The sequence below is a fragment of the Strix uralensis genome, chromosome 16, assembly GCF_047716275.1.
Source record: "Strix uralensis isolate ZFMK-TIS-50842 chromosome 16, bStrUra1, whole genome shotgun sequence".
Taxonomy (NCBI): Eukaryota; Metazoa; Chordata; class Aves; order Strigiformes; family Strigidae; genus Strix; species Strix uralensis.
The window spans coordinates 17,073,098-17,100,937 of record NC_133987.1 but is presented as its reverse complement, the minus strand read 5'-3'; the positions used below and the strand labels follow the sequence as shown (position 1 = coordinate 17,100,937).

Genomic DNA, 27,840 nt, shown 5'->3' with positions numbered 1-27,840 from the left:
GTTTTTTTTTTTTGGTTTAGCTGTGTAACTTGCTAGAAAACAAATTTCATTCCACACCTTAAATCTGATATGAATAAACATCATTTCACAACAGTCTATGCCCACTTTTATCAAGATGCTGAGAATGAAAAGCTCATGAATGGCATGCCCCTCTCTGAGAGATCTGAATCTCAACTGCCAACTTCCCGCATGAAGCCATTGAAAGCAAAAGAGCATCAGTTTGATGAAACATCTCATCAGGCTTGGTTACTTGTGCTCCCACTGAAACAGAAACTTAATTGGCTTTTTGTGATGTGAAATAATGCTTTGGTTTTGAAATGGAGCAAGAGTGTCAATTTGCTGGACGTGGTTTTACTTTGACAGAGTCAGTATTTGGCTGTGGTGGTGGTGGTGTTTGTTTGGGTCTTTTTTTTAAAAAAAAAAAAAGGGAGCTGTCTTTCCAGAACCAGTGTGCTGGTATCCCTTCTGTCTGTCTCTGCTTCTCTTATTTTCAGATTTCTCTCTTGTTTTCTCAGTTCAGTTGATCAATATAGAAGAGGCAGCTTTCCCTTTTCAGAAATTTATAATTAAACTGTATTTGCAGCCCATATAGCTCTGCATGACACAGTTAATAGTTTTGACTGTAACATTTGCGAGATACACTGTGAAAGTTCATATGGCAAGTAGAGTTTCCTGGTAAGCACGTAGGACTGCAAGTTTTGCATATGATTTATGCATAAAAAAGAAACATACATTCTTCTTCAGTATTTGGTAATTACATACCTGAGACTCTTTGGTGTTTGTTTTTCTACAGGAATTAATGAAGCAGCTGAATGGCATTCAGGTAATCTGTCAAGTTTTCTGAGTTTGGGGGGTGCCAATACTGTGATTTCAGAACTTGCTTTAAAATCCTGTTTTGTAAGTTTAATTCCATACCAAAAAAAAAGGTGAAATACTGACTCTGGGTTTTCACGCTGAGTATATTATGTATGGTATGTAGGCGCATTTGAATAAAATCTTTTTTAGTATAATTTGAATACTGCAGAATTATTTTGTTAGGAACAGTGATTTTCTTTTAAACACTATATGTGCCTTTTGAGTTGTTACGAAGTGGCCAGTGAAAACATAGGTAAAGTTGAGCTTGAGCTTAAAAGTATGTCAACCTCAGTGCATATTGCCTTCCCAAGACGAGCAGTTCCTCAGTCTGTGCTTCATTTCTGTAGAAAAAGTGCATACTTGCCCTTTTAACAGTCCCTCTTAATAGAAATCGCTCTACAGTTAATCTCCATGCAATGAATATAATGTCTTTGTGTCTTATAATTTTTATCAGATTTTGCTGTATAACCATTAGTTGCACTTTCATGCACACTACTACTTTTTAAAGTGTTTATTGTTTGTTTTTTCCTGTAAGAATGCAGAAGCTGTACACTTTTTTTGCAATTACGAAGAGAGCCGAGGGAACTACCTAGTAGATGTAGATGGCAATCGCATGCTGGATCTCTACTCTCAGATTTCATCCATCCCAATAGGTAGGAGACAGTTGTACCAAAGCTTTTTGTTTTGTCCTCAAGCTGTTGTTTTCTTATCTCAGCCACTACCAGAGAAGTTGGTTAATTAACTAAAAAAAACCCAAAGCTGATGTAACATATGCCTTGTGCAATCAGGGTGCACCTCACTGCTGTGTATTATGTAGTGGTGTGTTTGAATAGCTGAAGAAACTACAAAGTCAACACTTACAGCTCTCTTGAAGTACATAGTGGTACCTGGAAGAAGGTCTAGTATTAATTTGAATATGCAGGTTCCACAATTTAGGTTGTCTTTGCTTGGATTTGTCTACTTTGTGATTCTGTAACAGTATGTTACTGTTTTAAACATTAACAAACATAACTTAAACATTTTGACATTAAATTACATGCTTTAGTTAACATTTCTATCTCAAAAGAACTGAAAAAAAGAGTTGGCCATGTGGACTCCAGACCAAACACTGAACTGTGGTGCTGAGTGAAAGTAAAGGTGGCAGTTTGGTTGGGCTGAGGAACCAAACGATGGACTTGCCAAGTGCTTGGGAAAGTCACTTGATTTTTTTGTGAAATATTTCATGGGGGCAGAGATGTAGGCCCCAACTGCAAGGTATATAGATTTCAGTAGGTGTTCAGTTTGTTTGCTCCTTGTCCACGGTTCCTCTTGGTTGCTTAAAAATACATTTTCACAGAAGCAAAAAGAGGAGAAGTGCTGGGGTAATTTAAAAGGTAGATGTTGTGCTATGTATAGAAACCGTGATGACTCAAGATCATCCCTGCAGGCCTCCTTTATTGGGAAACCGAATTTAGTGGTGTTCAGGTTGTTACCAAATTTTTGGCATATAAGCCCTTGTGACTTGAATTGGGTTTTCAGTTATCCCAGTCTTCTTTGCAGATAGTTAATATTTTTGCTCTCATGTGGCACCTCAATAAATGTGTAATCATTCCAGAACTTTTCAGTGTTTGTAGCTTATTTTCATCAACACAAGTTCTAGATATTTTTATCCTTTAGAAGCCGCACTGAAATAACTTTGTCATTGCTAACGTGGAAATAAGGGTGAGACAAAGGACCCCAATGCTTATCTAACTTAAATGGGATTGGATTTTAGGTTTCTAGGAAAGGAAGTGCATTTAGTGTTCAAGACCTCACATTCTTCACACAAGAAATGCTGATTTGGAGAAACTAGTTCATGGTCATGTAGTTGAAGGAAAGTCAGTGCATACTCCAAAGGAATGGAATTAAGGTTGTACAGAAGTGCACTGAGGCTTTCTGACCTTCTACTGCTTGATGGTGCAAGCATACCTCTTCTAATACAGTTTTTGTGTATAAAATATTTAAGGGAGAAATATTTTCTTAAGGGGCAGAAGTGAGCAGGGGCTTCTGCAGTTTATTTTCTCTGGTTGATTGAAACTGGTGACATAGATGTAAGACTCCAGTACCCATAACTGATCCTCAGCTAAGCAATCCAGTTCCTCCTTCCTGTGTGGCAATGGCTTCTTGAAGATAAGCTGTGTCTTTTTGTCCTAGAGGACATGTTCCTCAGTCGCGAAGGAACTACAGTACAGTGCTTCATGCACCTTCTCAGATAATGGCTCTATGATGTGTAGCAGCAAAAAGAAAATGGAAATTTAATGCTTACAGGCTGACCTCAATCTAACTGAATGCACAGCATTAATGTATTTTTTTAAGTTGTACTGAATAACAGGACTGACTCTCTGAAGCTGCAGAGGTTGCTAATAATGTCCCTCTTGGTGACAGAGTTAGCTTCTAGACTGGGGCACCAAAACAAGATCATAAGGTGCTTGCTAGTCATCTGTGCTTATCTGTCTGCGAGTAAATCCAATAAAACCTTTCATGAATCTGTCAGGACTCCCCAAGATTTAATAATGATCTGCTACACTAGAACATATTTATCAGCAGAGGTTGAGAGGTAATAAGTGCCTGTGTGGAGAGATAAGAATTAAAGTATAAAAAACCTCCAAGCAAAGATGTTCTGAGCTGTTTCTTACTGAAAAACAAAAATTAAAACAGTTTTTTACCACATGGTTTTTGGAAGGTTGTAGCACAACATACTCCTTTAACCCTGTATCTAATCCATCTAACAGAGTTAGAAACCCCATGGAGCCAAATGCAGGAGGGGATTCTATTGACATGTTTACTAGCAAACATCCTGGAATAGCAAATGAAACAATCTGTTTTTCAGTGCTGGGAAGGTCTGTTTTTCTCCGGGGAAATGCGGAGAGGTGTAGTTTGATATTATTGGCAGCAGCCTGCTGTTCAGTTCAAATGGATTCTTTGGGCTTTCTCCATCTCATTATTTAACAGCCTCCAGTTTTTTTTCTTTTGCAGACAGGCACATTCATGAGCCTGGAGGACATGTACTTTCCCATCGCACTGATCTAGACACACAGCAAGAGTGATGAAGCAGGTGCCTTTCTCTTAAGAGCCAGCTCTGTCACTTATAGGAATGTGTTTGGGAGTGGATTCGTAAAGCTACAAACCCTTGTGTTGGTCATGGCAATGAAACAAGTCACTCTGTTTGCCATTTCAGGCTAGAGCTTTTTGACTTTGTCTACCATAGTTATATAACAGTTATTTAACCATTTAGTTCTTCCTGGTGTTAGTTTTATGACTATGAACCCACGTTACCAGTTCAGCATCTTTCTACATGCTGACCTACTCTTTCAGAAATGGTCGGGCTTTAAGGATTCTCTTCTTCTACTGGGGCCTGTTTGAGGATGCACCAGCAGATTAGGGAGTGTTAGGAGAAACACGGGGCCACTCAGCCTGAAGTGAAGAGAATGGGAGAAACATTGTGTGTGGGTGGGAAAGGGTAAGCTATGGGTAATAGAAGCCTTGAATTTGTGTTACATAAGAGAAGATGCAAAGGTCTCTGCATGCTCTGTATCCCTCACGCTGGAGGGAAGGGATGCTGTCACGGATGAAAATGATTTAGTAGCAATTTAAGGTTTATTAATGGTGTGAAGTAGATCAAAAAAAGTTGAATTTTAGCCGCACTTAATGATTGATCAATTTGGTGATTTGGTTGGACTGGATGATCTTCAAGGTCTTTTCCAACCTAGACGATTCTGTGATTCTGTGATTTGGTAGGATATGTTAAGATTAAAATAGTGAGTTAATTGCAGATTTGAGAATGACAAGATTCATGCTAACCTACTACAGGGTATTCTAAATTGAAGTGTGTATATATGTATAAACACAAAACATACACACACAGGCCGTGTGGTTTGGATAGCCAGTGAAGTATATAGACACGCACACTCGTGAAGGCAAATGTTCATATTCAAACACATAGACATGTAGAGAGATGGATGGAAGAGGCTAGTCTATAGGGCTAGTGGAAGGTGTCCCTGCCCATGGCAGGGGGGTGGAACTAGATGGTCTTTAAGGTCCCTTCCAACCCAAACCATTCTATGATTCGTCATGCATTTTAACACCAGCAACAGAATTACATGTTTTTACAAGCAATACCAGAGTTAATGGTTAAGCTTCCTAAGCAATGAAAGCTATTTATAACAAACTTTAAGGTTTAGTTCAGAGATTTCTAAAACATTAGATATACTCTCAAAGGTGCTCTCAGCGGTAGCCACAGCTACAGCTCTCAGTGACACAACTTTCAACTGTGTCATTCCCTCTAGCCTAACAAGAATTCTTCCCATGACAGCAGATGCAATGCAGATTTAGTTGTCTGTGTCCCAAATAACCACTTGGATTATCTTCATAATAATTTTAGTAGATTCTTTGCAGCATGACATGCAGTTAAAACTAAAATATTCAAAACAGAATTTATAATTGATTTCTTAACACAGTAGCCTAATGCTCCATTACTCAGACAGAATAATCAAGGCTATTGTCATTCAACTAGACTGCGGAGTTCAGAAGCATGATAAGCTTTTGTAATAAAATCAGAGTGGTCTGACTTCTTGAGCAGTAGGGAAGATGAGGTTTCCAACTGCTTCTACAAGGGAATATAAAAGATGATGTTAATCTCTGGCTTTGGCATTTCATACATTAGAAATAAGGCTTGAAATGGAATTTTCTGGGCTCCTTTGGTGATGGTTTTTTTTTTTTTTACATCAGATACGTTGGTTTACCTGTAAGCAAGTAAGCTAATCTGTAGAACGACAATGGGTATGAATTAAGCACCTTTATTGTGTTAAACCCAAAGCATCCTTGGTATCTTGATGTTTCTCAGTAAAAAGGACAAATTGTTGCATCTTTTCCCAAATAAATGTTTGTCAAAGTAAGGAAAGCGGGAAGGAAAAAAAAGCTGGTCATGAGAGAAAGTGAAAAGTGCAGAATCTCCTTTAATATGAGACACCAATTTATCAAACAGATTTTTTTTATGGGATGCACAGCTGAGGTATGTAAATCTACGACTGAGACGGAAAGATTTCCAGACGTGTCTTGGAATAGCTAATGGCTTGTGGTAGGTTGGAGATTTGGGTGCTTTTTAGTCCATGAGTTTTAAGTGTATGGCTATCTGTGTAAACAGCCTCTTCCTTCTGGTAGGGTTGGTACTGATCATGCATGAATGTCTGCTGTATGCAGGGGTGGAATATGCATCTTCACGTGCGCAAATAAATGTGAGTGTATGTATATGTCAAACCCTAGCTAATGTGGAGGCCAGTACGTGCACATCTCAAAACCAAGTTTGGCAGCATCTTGCACAGAGAGAGTGCTTACACGGCCTTGCAGGGGATAGTGCTGATGAATGCCATCCAACTGCGACAGATGTCAAGGAGTGCTGTCAAGCCATTGGCAAAATTCTGCTGGAGTCCCAGGGCTTATCCCTGCTGGGTCTGCCATAACATGTGCTCATTGCACGCATCAGCAATGAAAAACCATCTCGGAGAGCAGCACTGCTGTGCTAGTAAGGTCACCATCCGGCTGTATCTGCTGAGGGACAAAAAGCCCTTGCTGGTGTTCTGTTAGTACATTACAATGCACTGAAATTACAATTGCTAAATGAGCTTTCTTTGGGAAATGGGTAAATATGTGGATTTTTGCTTGTCAGTTTCTTATGGTCAGCGGGCAAAGACTGGGGAACTTCACGGAAGAAAAGCATAAAGGAGGGAATATGTTTCTAAGTTGATTTTACAGTGAGGAAAAATCCAATAAGTTAAAAAGCACAGGGGGGCGGGGGGGAAAGCTCTGTTACTGTGCTAGAAATAATCAGTCTGATATTCAGGGAGGGCAAAAATTGCTATGAGACTACAAGTGTAGCACTGGCTACTGTAAATGGACAGAGCTGCGTGGGGAGCTTCCCTCTGTGGTTCAGGGAGTCAGAAGCCGTTTCTGAAATGCGTGGTGGGCGGTCAGTGCTCAGCAAGGGCCACGTAAGTCGAGCAGATCGGGGTTACGGTAAGCAGCCTGCTTCAGGCAGGAGAAACTGGAGACGCTTCTATACCGCAGCTAAATGGTGACTACAGAAACAACAGCTTGTGGGCTGCGTTGGCAGAACGTGATTTCTGCTCTGAATTGAGGAAGAGGAGAGGTTCGCATGTGGTGCTCTAGAGAAACCAAATACACGTGGGAAACCTAGGAAGGAGAGCGAGCAAGCATTTAATAATGTCAATCCTGCAGTACCTGGTAGAAACTATGATGCTTTAATCAGGCCCTAACCAGGCAAAAGTTCCATGCCATGTTCATTAATTTTTGTGTTCAGTTTTTAACTTTCACTACTAAAATATGTTTTGCTGTTGCCTGACACAAAATTTGTACCAAAGTTCCAGATAATGTTTTGTAAAAGAGAAGTTTCTCCTACTTTGAAATAAGTTCTGTTATTACTAGTTAAAACATACACAAGTTACACAGAAACAGTCAAGCATTAAGTTAAGGTTATTTTCGGTTAGTTTATTGAAACCAGACAGAAGTAACTGTTCTCTTTCTTTGTTCTTTTTAATTAGGTTACAGCCATCCTTCTCTGATAAAGCTTCTACAGCAGCCACAAAACTTGGTAAGTGAATTAAAACATTAAGTACTTGAAGTCCTCCCCCTCCTTGTGGCAGTCTGTCTTATTTTTTCTTAAACTGATAATGGATGCTTAATGACTCAATTTAAAGTATGATAGGATCTGCTTTCTTTATTTCTCACTAGATGAAAAGAGCTTGGTAATATTTAAGACGACACCAAAACCTCTGTGAAGCTTTACAAGAAGTAAACATTCAGGTGATGCAAGCACTTGATATGTTTGCATCCAGTTTTAAATCATAGTTCAAGCACAGTGTTTCCAATTAACCATTGTAGCAGCGTTCTTGAGTGAAGATTTTTGAGTGTGAAAGCAAGCACAGTCCTTGAGAGAGAATATAATCTTCTGAATATGAAAATGGTGCTCTAAATCTGGAATGCTGTGGGTGCGTTTGTTTGGGATTTTTGGCAGGGGGTAGGTAGTGGCTGGTTCCCATCTCTTAAGTACAGAGTTGACTAAACCACTGACAATGTCCTTGAAAAATTAAAATCATTAGACTAGAGCAACAGGATTATTTCAAAACAGAGTATATGCTTCTTAAATGAAGTATCTTCCTCTTTTCCCTAGCGGTATACTGATAGTGATTGGAAATAAACTGGATCAAATGATGGAAATTGTTGAAATGAAATTGCATTCTATTTCAAAGCTTCATTTTTTTCACTGCTTGGGCAGTTGTTTTGGATTCCATAATGATTTTGTGCAATTTCTAAAACTGTTAACTTTTCTTTTGGCACAATAGTTCATGTGTATAGTACATGAATAAACTGTGCTCACTGGCTTTTGACTGCACATCAGTAGATCCCTGTTGGTTGTACTGTCTTCAGTGACTTGAGCCACTGTTTCTGCAAACTAGTAGTGGGTGTCCCTGCTGCCTGCAAGAGCATAGCTCAGGTGTGGGCCAGTTCCCTCTCATACCTGCGTTTCCCTTCCAAAAGAGCCTGCTGGCTCACTCCAGCAGTGTAAATCCTGAGCCAGCATGTCAAAGAAGTTTTGAGTTCCCTGAGCTGATTTGCTTTATGGAGTCCTCATTTCTTCAGGATGAGAAATTCTGCCTTCCCCAGAGCTAAAATACTTAAAGTTTTTTAAAAAATCACCAGGGCTAGAAATGCTGGAGTTCTCAAAGGCAGATCCAGATATTACAGAAGCACTAATATTTCTAAATACTTATATTAACTCATAAAAATGATTTCTGAGGAGGTAACAATACCTTCATTATAATGCAGCAGTAGGCAAAGTCAGATTTAAAAAACAAACAAACCCCAAAACCAACAACAAAACAAAACCAAAAAACCTTTTTTTTGGTGGCAGTTGCTAATTTGTCCACTGGAAAAGGGAAGTTAACAGGCTGCCAGCTAGAAGCCTGCAGTAAAAGGACCTGCCTCCAGAATCCAAAATGAGTGGTGCAACCAGGCCCCATCTGTCCCAGATACAAGCATCGCAGATGTTTCTGGTACCCTGTTCTGATTTCTGAAACCTGCACTAATTCAGAGGAGCGGGTGGCACTAACCCTATTAGTCTGCACCTGACTGTGCACTTGGGATTTCTGTCAGGCTTTGGCCTGGGCACGGTGCAGGTAGGATGTCAGTTTTGCACTGTGAAGGCCAGAGAGCTGTGAAGAGCCAGGACTTGTGCAAACCTCACAGCAGACAGGAGTGTGTGCTGGGGTCTGACTGCAGATAAAGTGCCAGCTTTATTGTGAAAGTACTTTTTTTGAGTAATACACACTGAAGTAGGGCCCTTGTTTAATGTTAACGATGGGATCAGTGTTTTCTTGTAGGGATTTTTTTGTTTGGTTTGTTTGTAATGCTCCATGTACCCTCTTTATAGCCGGCTATAAAGAACAGAATATGCATCTGTTCATTTGAGACCATAGCAGCTTGATGTCAATGTTCTGTTTTTCTCAGTACTGAGTATCTCATTAACAACAAAGGAAAAATACACTTTTCTGCTTAATGGCAAATGTCAATTGACTGTGACAGTGCATAATCAAATTCACAACAAATTTACGGTCTTGTATCTCTAACTTTATATGAAAATTTACTTCTAAACTGATATAAATAAGATTTCTCATATATACTAAACAAAAACTGTATTAATCTGTCAGTAACATCCTTACTTAGTTTTTTTTTTTAAGTTTGGGTCTGTTGAAACAAACATTGTTCTGGAAATAACACACTTGTACAAGTTACAAAGTCCTATCTTATACTCTGTTATATCTTGTGTGAAATTTGGTTTTCCCTAAGAATTCTGATTAAGTGTTCTTACAGGTACAGTGTGACCACTCACACCTCTTGCTGTGGTCCACACATCTGAATAAATGAGTACTTGTATTGAGGAAAAAGACGGAAGGATGCTGATAAATGTGCAAGCTTGAGTTGTACTGAAAATACGAATGTTTTGGGGGAGGCAGTCTGTCCCCTCTGGAGACCCATAAAGACTTAAGTCATCAAAGCTCAGCCTTTGATTTCAATGATGACTTGTTACAACAACAATAAAAACAACAACCAAACAAGCAAAAAAGCAAATAATGGTGCCTCGCAGTTGTCAAATTTATTGAGCTTGTCATTTTCTGAGCAAATTTAATTTAAAATTAAAAGTAGCATATTGTGAATCAACTAAGATTACCTACAAAGACTAAGAGCAATGATGAATCAATTTTAATCCATGACACTTAATTTAAATTAATCGCATAAACATAGACTGGGGAGACTGAGGGGGGTTTTTCCAGAGCTGCTCATTAGAAACACCTGGGTGGGCAGCAGGCTCAACTTTCCCACCAGCTGCTGTTCACTGACACCAAAATTACCTTTCTCAACGGTGTGAATCCTGGTGTGGCCAGTTCATAGGACCGATGGGACCGCTGAAGTTGGAAGGGAGCTCAGGTGGTCTCTTGCCCAGCCTCTTGCTCGGAGAGGGTCAGCTGTGAGATCAGACCAGGTTGCTCAGGGCTTTCTCTGGGGTGTTGAAAACCTCCAGGGAGGGAGGCTGCACGACCTCTTGGGGCAACCTGTTCCACTGCTTTGCTGTTCCCTTGGTGAAAAAGCTTTTCCTTATACCCAAATCAGTACCTCTTGTGTTTTGATTTATGCCTATTGCTTCTCATCTTCCCACTGAAGAGCCTGGAGCATGGCTCCATCTTCTCAGCAACCTCCACACAGGTATGGGGAAGCTGCATTCTTGTAGTCACTTCTGGGATTACCAGGGCTCTTGCAGCAGCACAGGCTCAGCTCTGCTGACAGCCAGGGAAGGGGAATGGTTGGAGAAAGGAATCTGGAAAGCAGACAGGAGTTCAGCCAGGTAGCTTCCCAGAAGGCTGTGGAATTCAAGTTAGGAGATCGCATTGCATCCCCAGACTATTTCCGCATGAGTGGCTCTTGGTTCATGTCAGACCTCTATCAGGAAATGGAAAGGAGAAAACTGGGAAGCTAGGAATCTGCTGTTGTAATGCACAATGAAGAATGTACCTATAATTCAGGAGACACTGAGAAGGGTGACAGTACAAACTGAAGGCCCTAGAACAGGAAATATTTACCTGCAAATCAGCAAGCTTCATGAAAACAGTTCATGGTTGAAAAGGAATTTCACCAACATCTCTGGATATATCATAGTCAATGTTCTTGAGCTTGATTGAATGCATGTTGCTGAGTAGTGAGGTAGTAACATGCAGGGTAGCTTCTCACTGGTTTCCTTGCTGCACTGCCCATTACTGTACATGCCAGGGGAGTCTAGAAGGGAGACAGCATGCCTGTGTGCACAAGTTTTTTTGTCAGAAATCTATTTTATTGTAGCATTCTGTTGCTGATCCTTGCATGTGTGTTATCTTTCTCAGATGTAGCCCTTATCCTTTAAGTTTACCTTTGCCTTGTTCCCCCAAACCCCATCGTAATAGTATCTGGAGGATGTTTACAACCACAGCGTTCTGAAATAGTCTGTCTTGAAACTCAGTAAGGAAGAAAGTGCTGCTATCTTTATTGAATTTAGATTTAGCTACTCAAACTGAAGGCAAGTAATTAAGATATTAAAGTGTATTTCCTGTGTATAAGGAAAATTGAGATTGAGCAACTAAAATGGCAATATCGAAGAGGAAGTGTCAGTGCCAGTTAGCATGCACTTTTTCTAAGGTGTTCTGCAACAATAAAGTATTAAGGATTAGACAGAAAAACATATTCTAAGACATGAATATTATTCCCTGGTTTTAAAGCTCCTTGTGCCATGATTACAAATTTCTGGCTGGTATTTGTAATTAGAATAAAATGTAACTGCCTTGATATCAAGATGATATTTTTCATGTGATGGTAAAATCTAACAATTTTTCTTCCTTTGTCTTTGTAGAGCACTTTTATCAACAGACCTGCCCTAGGGATTTTACCTCCAGAGAACTTTGCAGAAAGACTGAAGGAATCTCTGTTATCAGTAAGTTTGAGATAGGAGTGACGAGTTACCATGTTCTGTGTTTAGGGACATGGGCACATCAAAGGATGTTAGGGATTTTAATAGGGAACATTATGGATTAGGTGTTTGTCCTCCTGCCTCCCCGCTGCAAGTAATGAGATTGAACCTTTTTCCCTAACTTGACAGCTGAATGTGCGAGGGTGACGTGTCTGCTCTACACAGATACTGCCTCTTTCATTCTGGGTTCAGGAACTGATGAGAAAATGCATTTTCACTAACTTCTGTTCACTGTGCTTTCATAAGAGATAGTGGAATGAGTGGCTTCTGTTTGTCTTGATTTAAATTTGAAGATCCTTGGGACAGAAACTGAGTTGAGTCTTCTCATCTGCAGTTGAAATTGGCTTTCTTCATCCTAGGCACGGCCAGTCTCCCTTACACTGAAGCTGATGATGTTAAGGACTGATCAGTATTATCATCACTTTGCACTATACTTGTGCTTAATATTTTGGAGTAATTTTCTGTCTTCATTGACAGGTGGCTCCTAAGGGCCTGCCACAAGTGATCACCATGTCTTGCGGATCCTGCTCTAATGAAAATGCCTTTAAAGCAATATTTATGTGGTACAGAGTGAGTAAAATACTAAGATTTTTTGATTTTTTTTTTTAGATTTAGATGTAGAAATGAATATTTGTTCATCATCAGAAGTGTTACTGTAAAACAAAGTAAGGCTTGGAGGTTGTCTTGTATGATGTTATTTATATTCAACCTAGTATAAAATCTTTATTAAAAAGTCTTCATCTAAGCTTTCACTTTATATTGACACAACACTAGAAATTATAAAGAAAAGGAAGTAAAATTCAGATTGCAGTCAGTACGTAAGAGCCGCAGTCAGTACGTAAGAGCCACAGTCAGGCTCTAATTTGGAATACCAGCATTACTAATTTGTGGTTCGGCCATAAATGAATTGGTTACAATTACAGGAAAATGATCTGTTGGGTTGTGTTGGTTTTTTTCCCCAGAACAAGGAGAGGGGCCATAATAATGTCACAAAAGAGGAACTGGAATCTTGCATGATTAACCAGGTAACATTTGTTCTTTACCACACCTACAGATGTACCATTGGCTTGGGTTTCTAAGGGAAGATTGGGAGGAAAAATTGGCTTTACTGTCTCTGCAGTGGAATCTTGGTTTTGTAAATTTAGGAAATGGTGAAATACAAACTGCTCCCAGCATATATCAAGACCTGCTGCTTGTATTCTTTTGCATCCTTCCCAGATTGTGGATCTTGGGAAGATCTCCCTTTTTTTCTTGACATATCATTTGCTAGAGAGGGGTCCATATGATGGATGGGTCCATGGAGATCATTAACACATGGAAAAGTTTACAAATAATAACAACAGACCTTCTGATTTTTTTTTTCAGAAGTTGTGATTTTATGGCTTAGAACTGATCAAAGGGTTGGTTAAAATTTGTCCAACTAAACGTTAACAACAGGCAGGATGAGGAAATTGAGATGCAGCTGATAAACCTCTGAAGTCCTATTCACCTTCAGTTGAGGTGGTCTTCCTCTTGCCAGTCACAAATCTTAACATACAACAATAGCAGAAAACAGAATATTTTATCTCTTCGAGATAAACATGTTAGAAATTAATAACCTGCTGGTCCCAGCCTGATCTTTGGTACTTCTGTAGTGATGAGCATTCAATTCATTCACATGGGATTAAGGAACTCATTTGGCTTTAAAAATGAGGAGGGTTCTTATAGGGTTGTTTTGTTTTGTTTGTCTTCAGAATTATTTTCTAAGTTCTGAGGTGATGCTTACAGCATGGTCAGACAGGTGGCTGTGACACCACAAATAAGAGGATGGCACATCGTGACCTGAAGGAGCAGGAAATTTATAAGATGACCAAAGACTTGTAAAACTAATGATCACTTTTTGTCCAAGTTCAGCTATCTAAACAGTAGGATTCCTCTTTGAGCTAATTGTCTGAGTTCTTTGTACAGTTGGGGGAGGGGACAGATTTGAGAAGGCAACTCCATCCCCCTTTTGGGGGGGATCCTCCAGAATTCAGTCACACTGTAGCTGAGTGTAGGGTACAAGACTAAAGGTGTAAATGGAGTAAGTGGTGACAGTCCTCTCTCACTTGCAGGATAAGAGAGAGGCATAAAGAAAGAGAATTTGTGTTTTTAGACAGGGTGGGGTCTTACCCCAAGTATATCCTTTTATTAAATTCCAGATAGTTTACAGTTTGCATGTCTTTTGTCATGGTTCCTGCTCATCCTTGGTACAGTGACCCATCAGAAACACACGGGGTGTCCGTCATGGGCAGCCCTGGCTCTCCTCACAGAGCCCCCAGTGCTGCACCGCAGCCCCTGGTGCCGCACCTGGGCACGGCCACCCCCTACACATGTGCTCCGAGTTTGTACAAAAAGGGGCTGATCGTACTCAATGATCAGCCCTTGTGTGAGCTCATGTGTGGAGTGATACTATGATACAGTATAAATTGCCAAGTATTCATTAGCATTAATGATGTATTTTAGGCAGTTCTTAGGGGATGGCAAATGTATTTGTTTAAATGGGTAAATGTAACAATTTGTGGTGCCTGATGGTTGAAGAGGAAAGCGACCAGCATGCTGCGAGAGGCAGCAGCTTGGAGCAGCCACCCCGCTGTGCTCTGGCCGTGGGCTCGTGGCGGGGTGGCGGCAGGGCCGCCTGCCGCGCGCCGCACGCTGACTGCCCGCTGTCTGCTCTGCTTGCAGCCCCCCGGCTGCCCCGACTACGCCATGCTCTCCTTCATGGGCGGCTTCCACGGAAGGACCCTGGGTAAGAAAAGCACTGCCGGCAACACATCCCTTGCTTTCCCTCCTCTCGGCTGCAGCAGTAACTGTCTTCTCACTGGAGTTTCTGAAAAGTGGTTTTTTCCTTAGACAAATGGTACCAGTGGAGCAGCTGTAGGTTTATTGAAGGTTTGCCTTGGAAGCCCCACCAATATTGAGTGACAGTGGGAATTCATTTTACATTTTTTAAAAATATATTCTCAGAAGGTCTCTTACTTTCATTCTGAATCCAAGGTTTCCTGTCTATGCTAGTAAAAATCTAACTCCTGGGGTAAAATCACCACAATATACAAACAAGATGTCACTCATTTTTACCATTTCATATTGGCTCAATCCTCTTCTAAACATGTTACCCAAGAGTGCTGCAATTCTGAGCTTTGTGAGCAGCTTTGGACAGGTGAAACCCATCTTGTCTGAGCAACCTCTTTCGATTGACAGAGGTTCCCCTGTTCTCCTGGAACAGTGCATGTGGAAACTGATGCTTAAAAGCTAGAGCAATCCACTTAAGCCTGACGAAATCCAATTACCCAGTATTGCAGAAAATAAAGTAAGAACATAGAGCAGTTAAGAGAATTCTACAGTCCTGGTGACAGGCAATTTTTCACCACTTCATAGTTTTTTCCCTGTATTGTTACTAGACAAGTATTATTTCAATTTTTGCTTTTCTGGGTTTAGGTTGCTTAGCTACAACTCACTCTAAAGCAGTTCACAAATTGGACATTCCATCGCTGGACTGGCCTATTGCTCCATTTCCAAGGCTAAAGTATCCTCTGGAAGACTTTGTGAAAGAGAATCAACAGGAAGAAGCCCGCTGTTTAGAGGAGGTAAAAAATTTGCTGGCAGCTTTCTGTTGGCTTTGGTTTGAAATAATGAATAGTGTTAGTAGGATTAGCTGCTTTTCACTAAAGCAGTGTTTTCAGGGATTGGAACAGCATGTGATTAAAACAGCATTCACTGTTGTTTACGGTCAGAAGTTTGTCCCTGCCTTTCAGAACAGCCAGCTTACTGTGAATTACAGGTCTACATGAATCATACCAAAGTGAAATTTCACATTCAAGAGAAGTTCGTTATATCACAGTGAACTTGTCTGCCAGATCTTGCAAAGGGACATGGACTAAGAGAGAGCACAGTGTGTATAATCCTCTGCAAAGAGAACCTGTAATGCTATTTCAGGTTTTGCAGCTTTTCTGGGGTAGTCTTCTGCCATAAAGCTCTGATCCTGCCTGTGGCTGCGGGGAGTGAGTGGGCAGGGACTCTGTGCCTTCCCTGGCCCAGGAGAAAGGAAAGGTGGGCAGAACAGTTTAAGGGAGGAAAACTGTCTCCAGGTACCAGAACCATGAGACTTCCTGTTGGGCTCGGTGGGATCCAGGATCTGTCACTTGCAAGGGCTCACTCCTGAGACGGTGGTGGGGAGCAAGGCATGGTGTGTCCTGTGACTGGAACCGAAGCAGTGCAGGGTTCGGAGCATCATAACCAACTGCAGAGGAGGGGCCCGTGGTGTGCTGGACGGAGCACAGCAGCACCCTGGATGGCTGCGCAGAGCTGGATCCAAGGGACTTCCTACTCAAACCTGCCTAACCTCAGAGAAAACAAAAATGCTTAGCAAATCGCTTCCCTGGGTTTGCTCCACAATAGCCTGGGATGAGGGAATTGTGATGCAAAAAATCAATCCACAGACCTGAAGCATAAAAAGCTGAAGGTTCTGTGAAAGTCTGTGCATTGGCTTACTGGCACCCTTTGGAAACCAGTGCTTTATACAGCCTACACGGGTTGTGGGCCCTGAAAGCTGTAAGGGGTATTTCAGGTACAAATGACACTACTAATCGCAGCAACTGGCACTACAAGGTTAATTAAAACTTCTCTTGTGAGCCCCTTATCAGCAACAGGATTTCTGCACTATTTCATCTGATTAATTTTAAGGTATCTCAAGTGGGTGACCAGAAAAAGCAAATTTACTGGATTACCTTAATACATTAGCTGAGTTTTGTTTTCTGACACAAAATCTGTTTTCTTCTGTATTGCTTAGGTGGAATGACAGCAAAGGCATAGTAAGCTACAGTGCTTTCCACCATACTTACAGCTGAAATTTGCTAGAGCTTTCACACCATTGTAGGTAAACGTGCAAGTAGTTATAATGTGTTTAGGGTATGACTTAGGCATTATTCAGGAACAAGAGGGCAATGTTAAATGCAGGAGAAAGTACTTGTTAATTCCTTGCGCTTCCTGACACCTTTATAGCCAGGAGTGTCTGTGAAAAGTTGAAGTTCTGTAGCTGAGATTTAATCTTTTTGGGAGGAAATGTGCAAATGTCCTGAAGGGAGAATGTACCATAAATGTTTGATTTATAGGTGGAAGACCTGATTGTAAAGTACAGGAAAAAGAAGAAGATTGTGGCTGGAATCATTATAGAACCAATACAGTCAGAGGGTGGGGACAACCATGCTTCAGATGACTTCTTCAGAAAGCTACGAGACATTGCCAGAAAGGTAATAAAATATTTCACTGTTTACTCAGTGGTAGCTAAACATGCAAATACTTCCTGGTGTCTCCAAAGGCCTTCCCCCTGCCCCAGGCACTTTGAGACCTTCACAGGCCTCCTTAGTAGCAGCTGGGGTAGTCATGTACATGTATTCAGATACAAGCAATCCCCTGTCAGCACAGTATTTTCCATTCAATGCACGCCTAGTTGTCTCCTCAGTCCAATAAATCTTCTGATGTCTGAGAGAGAAATCACTCTGATTCATTAACTATGGATTTTGCAGTACTGTTCTTTAAATGATAATACCAATTTGTTGAGGGGGTTCAAACAAAGAGGCAGGTTTGGAAAAGGGTAATTTTTTGTTGAAATACTTGTTTTTAATTGTAAAAAAAAAAAGCTGAAACACAAATTGAGTCCAACTGTAGTGCTGATGTTCCAGTGAAACAATGAAAAGGACAGATGTCTTGATACTTGGAATGTGAAGTTACCCGTTTAGAAGTGATGACCCTCAATAAGACCTGCTCTGTGCTTTTTTCACCCTCAAAACATTTGTGTGCTTGCAGAGAAGCACGCAGGTGACATTTGGAAAACTGTTCTGCCATGAGAAAAAGCAGCTTTTTCCATTGTTAACAGCTGCTCGTGCAAGGGTGATACAGTAAAAGTGAAATGAAAAGGTTTGCCTTGTCTAAAACAAGATGCTGCCAAAAGTACTTACCAATCGTTTTTAATTACAGTATCATGGTATAGCTTGATCTCCCTGTCCGAAAGTTTCAACAAAATAGTCCTTCACATAACAAAACCATGTTGCCAGCTAAAATGAGTAGCTCTTTCAGCAGACTCATCTGAAAAGGCGGCTCCTCCAGGATCATTTTAGGCCCCTAGACTGAACAGGTCATGCTTGCTGGTATTGCCTTTGTGCCACAAATGCCTGACTCAGATTGAAGACAGACACTGCTTATTTAAAACTAACAAAACTCCCAGAAATGATGTTCTACTTTCCTCAGGGGCTTTGAAAATCCCACCTAGACTCCTCCCAGATGTTTTTAGGTATCTGTAAAAATGTTGAAGACTATATAAAAACCATGCTTTGTGAATTTAGGTAGAAAATACATTTCTAGCACCTTTCTGAAAAAATAGCTGAATTTTTCACTGTGAAATCTAACGCGCAGTCAGTGGCATTGGTACGGGGGTTGAGGAGGGGAGATCTGGAGCAGTGAAGGGAGAGGAAGGAGGGGTGGTGCATGTAATTGGCTTTTATTTATCTGTTCACTAAGAGAGGTATTTTTGTTTTGGAAATGAGGGCTCACACTCCCCGCTCCTTACATCTGTCTCTGCAGCATGGCTGCGCGTTCTTGGTGGACGAGGTGCAGACAGGAGGTGGCTGCACAGGAAAATTCTGGGCACATGAACACTGGGGCCTGGATGACCCAGCTGATGTGGTGACATTCAGTAAGAAGATGATGACAGGAGGATTTTTCCACAAAGAGGAGTTCAGGCCAAATGCTGTAAGATTTTCAATGAAACTTGAACTCTGTGTTAGTGGTGACCCATGAGGAACTGTCATGTCCATGGAAGAGCTTTCCTTCGGTAATGCAGGTTCAGCCAGATGGAGCTGCCAGTTCATAGATACTTGATTCATGCTTACACAAGAGTTGTTGTCACTTCTTCACTGTTACTCCAGTTGCTGTCAGTCACAAAGGTCATAAAGCTGGTGGGAGTGGAGAACTGGGTTTCGCCTAATGAACTGACCCTCAGTACAAAATCCAACCACTGACACCTTTTTCCGTAGGACAACTTGGTATCTTTAGAGCTTGTATGTCAGAATTACAGATTCTGTCAGCAAGATTTCTTCTTCATATTAATGACAGATGTAATAAATGAAAAAAAAAATTAAGGGGGAGAACATAAAGCTCGAATGTAAAACCTGTATAGATGATGCTGGTTTCCATGTCATCTGTTGCCGTGTTTCAATGAGATGTCAGAGCAGCAAGGCAGAATGCACTAAATTTGTGGCATGAAGTAGTTGCCCTTTGTTTCTGCTCAGCAGGGCAGCTGTATTTTGCTCTTACAACAAAAAAAGGGGGTTGGTGAGATCAGTGCATGCTTTTTCATACACCAGTTTGCATTACTGGTTTGATGGCTTGCTGCTCTTTATTATAGTGGTTTGTCTGCTAACATGTTCCACAACTCTCTTCCCATGCTTTCCCAAGCCCTATCGGATTTTTAATACCTGGCTTGGAGATCCATCCAAGAACCTTATGCTTGCTGAAGTCATTAAGGTTATTAAAAGAGAAGACCTTCTAAACAATGCAACCCATGCTGGGAAAGCACTACTGACTGGGCTGCTGGATTTACAGGTAAACATCTGGAAGGATTATAGATAAGAAGGGGAAATTTGCTCATCAGGTAGGATCTGACCTCATCCAGTTTAAATACTTGGACTGAGGAACTCCAGCTGGGGACTAAACCATAATCATAACTTGCTGGTTTAGGTACTTCTATGCAAGCCTTGAATAACTGTGTCCCATTGGAATTGAAGTACACTTTCTTTTACTGACTTAAGAATGCTGGTTTAATGTACCTTAATGCAATATAAAGGGTGACCCCCCAAAATATTTGAAGGTATGAACTGCAGCTAGTTAAATTTTGCTAGAAGTCTCTGTTACCACAAGTAGCTAGTATTTCATTTGCCCAAAAGTTCTTTTTAAAGGAAAGTGCCTTCATATTTTGTTACAATTCCACTGGGCTGTTGAAACAAGAAACCTGTAGCTTTCCCTTGACTAAGGGAGATTCCTCACAGCTTCAACTACAGAGCTGCACATGAGAAGGAAAGTCAGACAGGCATTTAAGGGTAGGCTTGCAGATGCTCGCCTCCCAAAAGGCATTTTGTGCAGGATAAACCCACACACAGTCTCTGCTCTCTCCACAATCTCAAGGCATAGCAGGCAGGAGAACACAACAAATTGTATTACTCGTACTTTGTGGAGGGCCAGAATACAACTAGTACTATCCGAAGGTTGCTCTTATATACGATGAGGATTGTAATTGGTAGTAAGTGAAGCAGGTACTACTAGCAAGGGTCTTATACAGCATAAGAATGAGATGCTATCTAGCCCCATTCCAGACTATTTATGCTCAGGTTTTCCTGGAGTGAATTTTAGATGTAAGGTGCTTAACGCTCGCTTCAGGAAGTGCCAAGTAAGATTCTACTTGACCCAGCTCAGGGGTGCAAATTCATTCTCACTTCCTGCTCAAAGGTTTATCTGCTTTGTGAGGGAGAGACCCAGCCTGCTGTTGGGCTCTGCAGTCTGTGGCTGGGCAGACCTTGGTCAGCAAGGGGTGAGCAGGACACCAGGTTATGTGGGAAATCCAGCCTGTGCAACAGCCCTGCTCCAGCAGGTTTCCACACGGCAGAATGCCCGGCCGGGCAGAGCGGAGCTGGGCACCAGGGGCCCTCTGGTGCAGCGGCCCCGTGCACACTTCCTCCTCTCTTTGCAGGCTCGTTACCCCCATCTTATCAGCAGAGTGAGAGGAAGAGGAACATTCTGTTCATTTGACACTCCAAGTGATGCAACTAGAAACAAGTTAATTACAATAGCCAGAAACAAAGGTAAGAAGGTCTGCGTGTGTGGATTAGCTTCAAATGACAAACAGTAGCATATGTGATGCTTTAACTTTTCCTTTTTCGTATGGTGTATGTGTACTACAATACCAGAGGACAGAAATGAAATGATGAACAAAGATGGATTTAGACTTCTCTGGAAATACTTGTGTTTTCAGAGACATCAGACCATTCCGTTGCACGGTGTGTACATCTACCTTTCTCTGTGGGTGTAACATTACTGGAAGAGATCTACGTAGGGCATGAGTTTTTGTGACATCACATTCATACTGCCCTGCAGTAACCTCAGGTGCACCTAGGGATGGTTTACTTCAGGAACAGATCAGGGAAATTAGAGGAAAGTTAATGTAACTGTCACTCAGGAAAACAGGGAGAAAAACTATGAGTTTTATGGAATACCTAATAGTGAACTATAATGAGTTGCCTAAAATTGGCCCAGATCTACATCATCCCTCTTTTACTGCAGAACTCTTGCTGTAACAAGTTCAGGCATCAGGAGGGGAATTTAACTGTGTGGGCCCTGGGTTTGCTGCTGTCAGCTTTTGTCATTACTCGTATCTCTTGAAAGAAGCAGGCATGATGCATCCAAACTATAGTGAATCCAAAATTTTAGAATGTAAAAGACATTGATATTTTTTGTTCTTGGAAACTGAGCCAGCAGGGAGAGAAGGCAAGCAGTTTGTTTCATGGTAAACTGAGGCTATGCTTAGAGGCAAAGTAAGCTCAGCTCAATAGTACAGATCTTCGTTGACCACAGACGTTTCAAAGAAATAATTGATTAAGGCATAAAAATAATACCATGCATTTAAAGTACTGCAGGAAGAAGTCTGCCAGCACTGAGATATTTTAACTTTTTGTAATTAAAACTGAAGTGGTTTAAAAACAAAATTGCAAAGAAACTACTGTGTCTTGTTCTGGCACTGAGGTACTTAACCAGTCGAGTGTTGCAGCTTTTCGGATGCTCTTTGAGCTCTGCGCTGGGTGGAGTCTTTCCACTGGCGTTGGGGTTAGTCCCAGCATTCCCCTGTTTCAGAGGACAGCTGCAGGCACCGGCAGTGTTCCTCTGAGCTGCTGGGAGGCTTGAGGCCCCTTGGCACCACTGAGCAGTGCTGCATCACTGTGTGGTTAGCACTGATTTGGGGAGCTTCTGCTGCCCCTCCGCAGTGAGTGAGCCTCATTTGGAGACCTGCGTTATCTGGATATTTGTCAAAGATGGCAATGACTAGAGGACGTGTTCTGTTCTCGTTTTAGGTGTTGTGCTGGGAGGCTGCGGCGACAGATCAATTCGTTTTCGTCCAACACTGATCTTCAAGGATCATCACGCACACCTCTTTCTGAACATTTTCAGTGACATCTTAGCAAACTTCAAGTAAAAAGCAGTTCCCTCACACTGAACAGCTGATTATGAAATTAGTTTGCATTAATTCATGTCTTCTCTACTTAAAAGATAACTGTAAAGTCATAGACTAAGGTTTGTGTTCTGTCTGTAATCCTGCCCAAGGCAAGCTGCTCCATGCAAACTCGACCCAGGCAGAGCGGTGGTACTGGTCACCAGCAGGTACCCACAGCTGTCCCACACTGTGCATTTGTAGGAGCTGTGGCCCTCCATCTTCTGGCTTGGGCCATATCAATTGCAGAGTCCTCTCTACATTCATGGCCCTGACTATCTGATTGTCTAAATATGACCTGGTACAGTCTGTTTTCACAGGTAATCCCAGCGGATTTACTCTCGTGTCCAGAAGCAGCAACAAGTACAGCATAACACTTACAGCCACACACCTGCCATACAGAACGTGCCACTCTCTAATGGTAGCTGGAATAAAATCGGTGTTTCAAGGAAAGCTCTGCTTTCCACCACTGCCATGTATGGTATTTTACAGAATAACTTCCAGCTGTATTCCCTTGAATACAGACGTCTGCCCCACCAACTGGATCAGGATGCCATCAGCTACTCTGTGCCCAGCCTTCAGCCTCCCACCCTGCTTCAGAGGCACTAATGCACCCAGCCACAGGTGCAGCGCTCTAAGTGGAACTGAAGTACTTTTTTCCTCATCCTGGATTTTAAAACTTTTGACTTCTCTTACAATCAGACTTGTACAGAGAAAATTATACCCTGAAGTATGTAACTTGACAGAGCTTAGAGAATCATGTGAAGCACATTATTTCCACCTGTCAGCCATCTAGGATGATTTGATGTTTTACCATCTGCCTGTAACACACAATAGCCATTAATTTATCTATTACAAGTTCTACATGAATACTGAGGTATTTTGTAAAACTACAGCAGAACTGCTTGACCTTAGCCATTACCTGACATCAGAGCCGCTACAGTGAAGGCCTAGTTCTAATTGCACACTTATAATGCAAAGTAATTCTATTTTTGTTCTAATAGTTTATTCTAAATCATTGACATTTCAGAGATCTTCTAGAAAGCCACAGGATCAAAAAGTGTCAATAGTTCATTAATTTGTTTCTCTTCAGAGAATTGAGACATCTCTTTACTATGTGCTCTTTGCTGTTTGCTTAAGGCTGACTTGAACTAGGTCTGGTGCCTTTTTTTTTTTCTTGGCTAGCAAGCATCTGAATTTTGCTTACTAAGTTTAACTTTATGTTGTGCACCAAAAACCAGGGACCACAGTGGACTTTACAGTCGCCCTATTAGGATCTGACCACAATTTTTAAGTACATAATAAGAGACAGAGCACAGCTACCAAAATGTGAAAGGTTTCTTACCTGCTTTGAGAAGTGTTAATCATGTTTTTCCCAACTTGAGTGCTGGTATTGGGAAACTCAAGTACGCTCACTTCTGCTAGCTTAAAAATAATACCTCTGTAAACCTCTCTACAGAAACCAGAATTCTGGTACCAGCTGGTCAGAACCTGAGCAGGTTTTTGAACAGAGGCTGTAGAAGTTGGGGGGAAGGACTGGTAAACTGGTGTTCAACAAAACCTCACTGTCATCGCTGTCCTCCTAAGCGTATTATCAGCAAGAGGAGAGTCAAACCAAGAACTGTATCCGACAGCATTTTGGGAATTACTTTGTTCAACATATCAGTGCAGTAGTTTTAGTAAATGTCTCTAGCAAGTCTTGTACTTTTACAGAAGCAAAGGTCCAGTAAGTTGAAGTCTTACCACATCTTCACTTTTATTATGAATACTCTAGGTGTTTTTATAATTTTTACTGACACTCAGTAACTGTATAATTGTGTACAACATGTTGATGAAATCATGTTAGAGAATACATAGAAAGCACTGCAGCCGAAGCATATAAAGTTAATATTGTTTACAGCATACTGTGGACAGTGCCAAATAAATGTTTAAACAAATACTTAACTACACGTCATGGTGTAACTAGTAACTGTACACAGATTCATAACGAATGACATCTCATGTGTAATCAATATTATTAAATAAAATATTTATAATTGAACTTCTCCAGGGCTTTTTATTTTACACCTAGTACATGTCTAAACTGAATCATTAGTGCATATTAAATACATTCTTATGAAGATAAGCCTCCAAAAAACATGGTGTATGCATACAGTCCACTGTATTTTGCTGCCGTAGTGTTTAAGCCAAGGACCATTTCTCTTTTCCTTTCGATATTGCTGTACCACACACTATCGGCCAAAATTTAAACTAGTGGAGCCCCCATTAGGAAAAGTTCAACACGAATAAATAGTAAATCAGGGTTATTAGCCCGTGCACTTAAACAGCGACTTTACTTACCTGCATCTGCTGCTCTGCCAAGAGACAGAGGTTTCAATACACGTGAGGAAGAAACAGGGAGAAGAACACTCCAAACCTCTACTGGTGGGGGTCAGTTTATTCGCCAGTTTCAAATGAAGCAGCAGCTAGAAGAGCAGTGTAAGGAGTTAACTTGCTTCTGACAATTCAAAAAAAGTTTTACATGTTACAAGTGATCAGGTTTGATTCTTTCCCGGGTTTAAATCCTGCTCTTCCTTTCTACTGAGGTTTTGGTTTTAGAAAAGAATGAGTCACACTAACACCTCAGCTAAGACCACTGTCCTTCACAGACATGGGTGCTGAGGTGGCCAACCCTGCAAGTTCAACAGAATACAAAGTACACATATTTTCAGCCTTAATTCAACACAGCTTTTAGATGTCTTACCTTTTTTCATTCTAGGTAAACCCAGATTGGAGGAGTGGGGAGTGGAAAGTGTAGTTGGCAACAGAGCTTTTGATGTTCAAATATGCTCAAATCAGTAAACACACCAAGGGACACAGATGACTTGTTTCCCAGGCTATATGGTAATCTTCACAGAAGACAGTTTAATTCACATAGCCTAAGATAATTTTGGTAACGTTTACTGAAGCTTTTGCAACTCAAGTGTTACAGCATTGATTAAACATCATTTTGCACATACAAAACAAACACGAATATATGCCAAGAAGGACAAGTAGTTCCAAATTTTCAGATGATCATTAGGATCCAAACTGACCAAGGATCACAGACTGTCCCTGTAATTCACAGCACCATCGTTTAGGTATGTTTTTCCTTTTCCAATGGGAAAGCAATTTCTATGAGAGGCTCCTGAAATGCTGTCCCAGTCTCTAACTTACCCTTACAGCTGAACTGTCAACATGGACCCTTGCTTTGCTCCGTTAGGTTCACATCCTGGAAGTCCTTGCCAAGAGACCCCACACACCTCACGCCTTTTATACCTTCTTGCCAGTTATCTTGATTCCATTAATGCATGAGCATGTCTCTCATATCCAGCGTTATTATATGTAGGTATAAGACAAGTTTCAATTTCGAAAGGCTTCCCAGTCAACCTAAAATTCACTAAAAGAAACAATTAATTTAAAGTGAGCATGCTCTGGTAGAGTTAGTGCATGTCACTCCAAGAGTTCTTCCTGTTTCAAAACAATCTAAGAGGCCAGCTGAAGCAGTCAGGGTCAGCATCGGTAACTCGGCCTCCTACTGCACCTTCCCAGGGGGACAGTTCAGTCTCAGAGCTGCTGGTGACACTGTACCATGCACATCACTGACTGCGACACGGAACAGACACTGCTCGCACCTTAAGCTGCAAAGACATTTAGTCTGTTGGATTGTTCTTTACCATTTTTATGTTCTACACTGAGTGCACTTACTGGCAGGCTTTGCATAGTAAAATGACAGAAGTATGTCAGTTTGGTAAACTAATTAAATGTCACACAATAAGCACAATGAACATGCAACATGGAAAATCACTTGAAATTAGCTGCTGTATCACTCAAGTTCTCCAAATATTTGACTAAACTTCTGTCTGTCTACAATCTGGCCAAACTTAATTGTAAAATATAAAATATCTGTACTATTATAGCGTTTGAACTGAAGAAGTAGCTCCCTCTTGCTATCTCCAACTTCATCCAAAGTCATCACTGACTCTGTGGGGCAGTAAATGTCGTTCCGTCTTCCCCAAAATGTCAAGTGAGCCACTTTGACAGTACGGCCAGTTTCATTTAAGTAGATTAATCCAATAATTCGTCTGAAAAAGTAGCTCATACCATACAGCATTGCACCAGCAAAGACCGCAATGCCAGTTGTATATAAGAAGATATTCAGAGAAACCTGGTCTTGCAGATAGAGGTAGCAGATGGGTGGCAGCATGACCATGGTGGTGGCAGTCTGTAACAGCTTCAGCCTGGACAGTACCCGGCAGTACTTAATCCCCGGAAACCTGTAGACCAGCTTGAACTCTTCTGTTTTCTCATCTACAGCCTTTTGTTGGACCACAGCAGCAGGGGCTGAATGGCACAGACGCACAGATGGCTCTCGCTGTCTCCTGAGATGATTATGAACACCATTAACTCGCTGGCTTTGTGACTGCAAACACTCCCATGTACCCAAAGAACAGGGTGGGCGAACATCTTCCTTTATCCATGGCCTTGTCCAGAGCTCCTTTTGTAGACATCTCCCAAAAGATGGTGCCAAGCAGACTTTAGTCCGAATTCTGCAGAGCCTAGCCTATAAGGAAATATTCCCACAGGTCATCACTTGAGTGTTCTTTATAACTGAATCACATTAAACTCAGACTGTTCCTTAGGCACTTAAAGACAGGAAGCATAAGCCCCAGCTCACTGTAACCTTATACTTAAAACTAGTGTTACATTAGGAAACTGGTATTCGTGCTCGCATCCCTCCCTGCAGACGAAGAGGGAAAATACTTCTGATAACACAGCTGATGAGAGCACAGCCGGCTTACTGAACGCAGCCTTGCGGCATCCCCTGCCTCCTTCGGGGCAGCATCGACGCAAACGCAGCAGCACCACAGGTTACTTCTAAGTGAAGAGGGGAAGAGAGCCTGGGGCTGCTAGGCAGCGAAACGTTACATAACCGCCTCCGTGACAATTTCAGGGAAACGGAAAGAAGTGGACTAAGCCCGATGAAGGGGAGGAGAGCGTGAGCAACCCGAAGCAGGAGAGCGGGCAGCAGGCAGTGGGGAGCCGCGCGCTGCCGGCCCGCTGCAGCACACCCGCCGCCGCCGGGCGGTGCGAGGCCAAGCCCTGCCGCGGGCGGCGGCGCTCACGGCCCGGGAGCCACCGCTCGGGAGCCCGCCGGGGGCCAGCGCCGGGCCTGGCGGGACGGCGAACGCGGCGCACGGGCTCGCCAGCTCCCGGCCCCGCCGCCGACACGGCGCTGCCGCGGGCGCCGCCCGCCCTCCCCGAGGCCCTCGCTCGGCCGTTACGCGCCGCGCGCGGGGCCCGCAGCTCCCCACAGAGGCGGCCGCAGCCGCTCGCGGCCCACACGTGCTGCCGGCGCCCCACGGGCGGCCCCGGCGCACGGGAAGAGGAGGGGAAGGAGGGGAAGGAGGGGAAGGAGGGGAAGGAGGGGAAGGAGGGGAAGGCGGGGGCAGCCCCCCCCCGGCGGCAGGGCCCCCCCCGGCGCCGCGCCCGCGCCGCTCACCATCGCCATGGCCCCGCCGGCCTCCGCGCCGCCACCTCCAGCCGCCGCGCGGCGCCTCCCGCGAGCGCCCCCGCGCGGCCCGGCGGCAGGGGGCGAACCCCACCCCTC

At 42.3% G+C, this 27,840-nt stretch overlaps 2 protein-coding genes across 4 annotated transcripts in view; one reads left to right on the top strand and one right to left on the bottom strand.

Moving 5' to 3' along the window:
- The window catches only part of ABAT (4-aminobutyrate aminotransferase), a 58,014-nt gene extending 33,762 nt beyond the window's left edge, over nucleotides 1-24,252 (top strand). For both annotated transcript variants that reach the window (XM_074886437.1, XM_074886438.1), the window contains exons 4-16: nucleotides 794-823; nucleotides 1,391-1,508; nucleotides 7,431-7,480; nucleotides 11,825-11,905; nucleotides 12,419-12,511; nucleotides 12,904-12,966; nucleotides 14,645-14,708; nucleotides 15,398-15,546; nucleotides 17,071-17,208; nucleotides 18,539-18,706; nucleotides 19,412-19,558; nucleotides 20,700-20,811; nucleotides 22,075-24,252. In XM_074886437.1, coding sequence (XP_074742538.1) covers nucleotides 794-823; nucleotides 1,391-1,508; nucleotides 7,431-7,480; nucleotides 11,825-11,905; nucleotides 12,419-12,511; nucleotides 12,904-12,966; nucleotides 14,645-14,708; nucleotides 15,398-15,546; nucleotides 17,071-17,208; nucleotides 18,539-18,706; nucleotides 19,412-19,558; nucleotides 20,700-20,811; nucleotides 22,075-22,196 — 1,335 coding nt within the window. In that variant the 3' untranslated portion in view covers nucleotides 22,197-24,252. The remainder of the gene's footprint in view (nucleotides 1-793; nucleotides 824-1,390; nucleotides 1,509-7,430; nucleotides 7,481-11,824; nucleotides 11,906-12,418; nucleotides 12,512-12,903; nucleotides 12,967-14,644; nucleotides 14,709-15,397; nucleotides 15,547-17,070; nucleotides 17,209-18,538; nucleotides 18,707-19,411; nucleotides 19,559-20,699; nucleotides 20,812-22,074) is intronic.
- Nucleotides 23,943-27,815, bottom strand: TMEM186 (transmembrane protein 186). Of its 2 annotated transcripts, XR_012631204.1 has the most exons (3): nucleotides 27,733-27,815; nucleotides 25,407-26,793; nucleotides 23,943-24,676 (listed from the first exon to the last, which is right to left on the bottom strand). XR_012631204.1 is itself a non-coding variant. In XM_074886439.1 (2 exons), the coding sequence occupies exons 1-2, from the start codon at nucleotides 27,739-27,741 to the stop codon at nucleotides 26,056-26,058; spliced, it is 747 nt and encodes a 248-aa protein (XP_074742540.1). In that variant the 5' UTR covers nucleotides 27,742-27,815; the 3' UTR covers nucleotides 25,136-26,055. The 2 variants fall into 2 exon arrangements, 1 of the variants encoding a protein (XP_074742540.1); XM_074886439.1 differs by lacking the exon at nucleotides 23,943-24,676 and having other exon boundaries at nucleotides 25,136-26,793.
- Nucleotides 27,816-27,840: the final 25 nt, after the last annotated feature.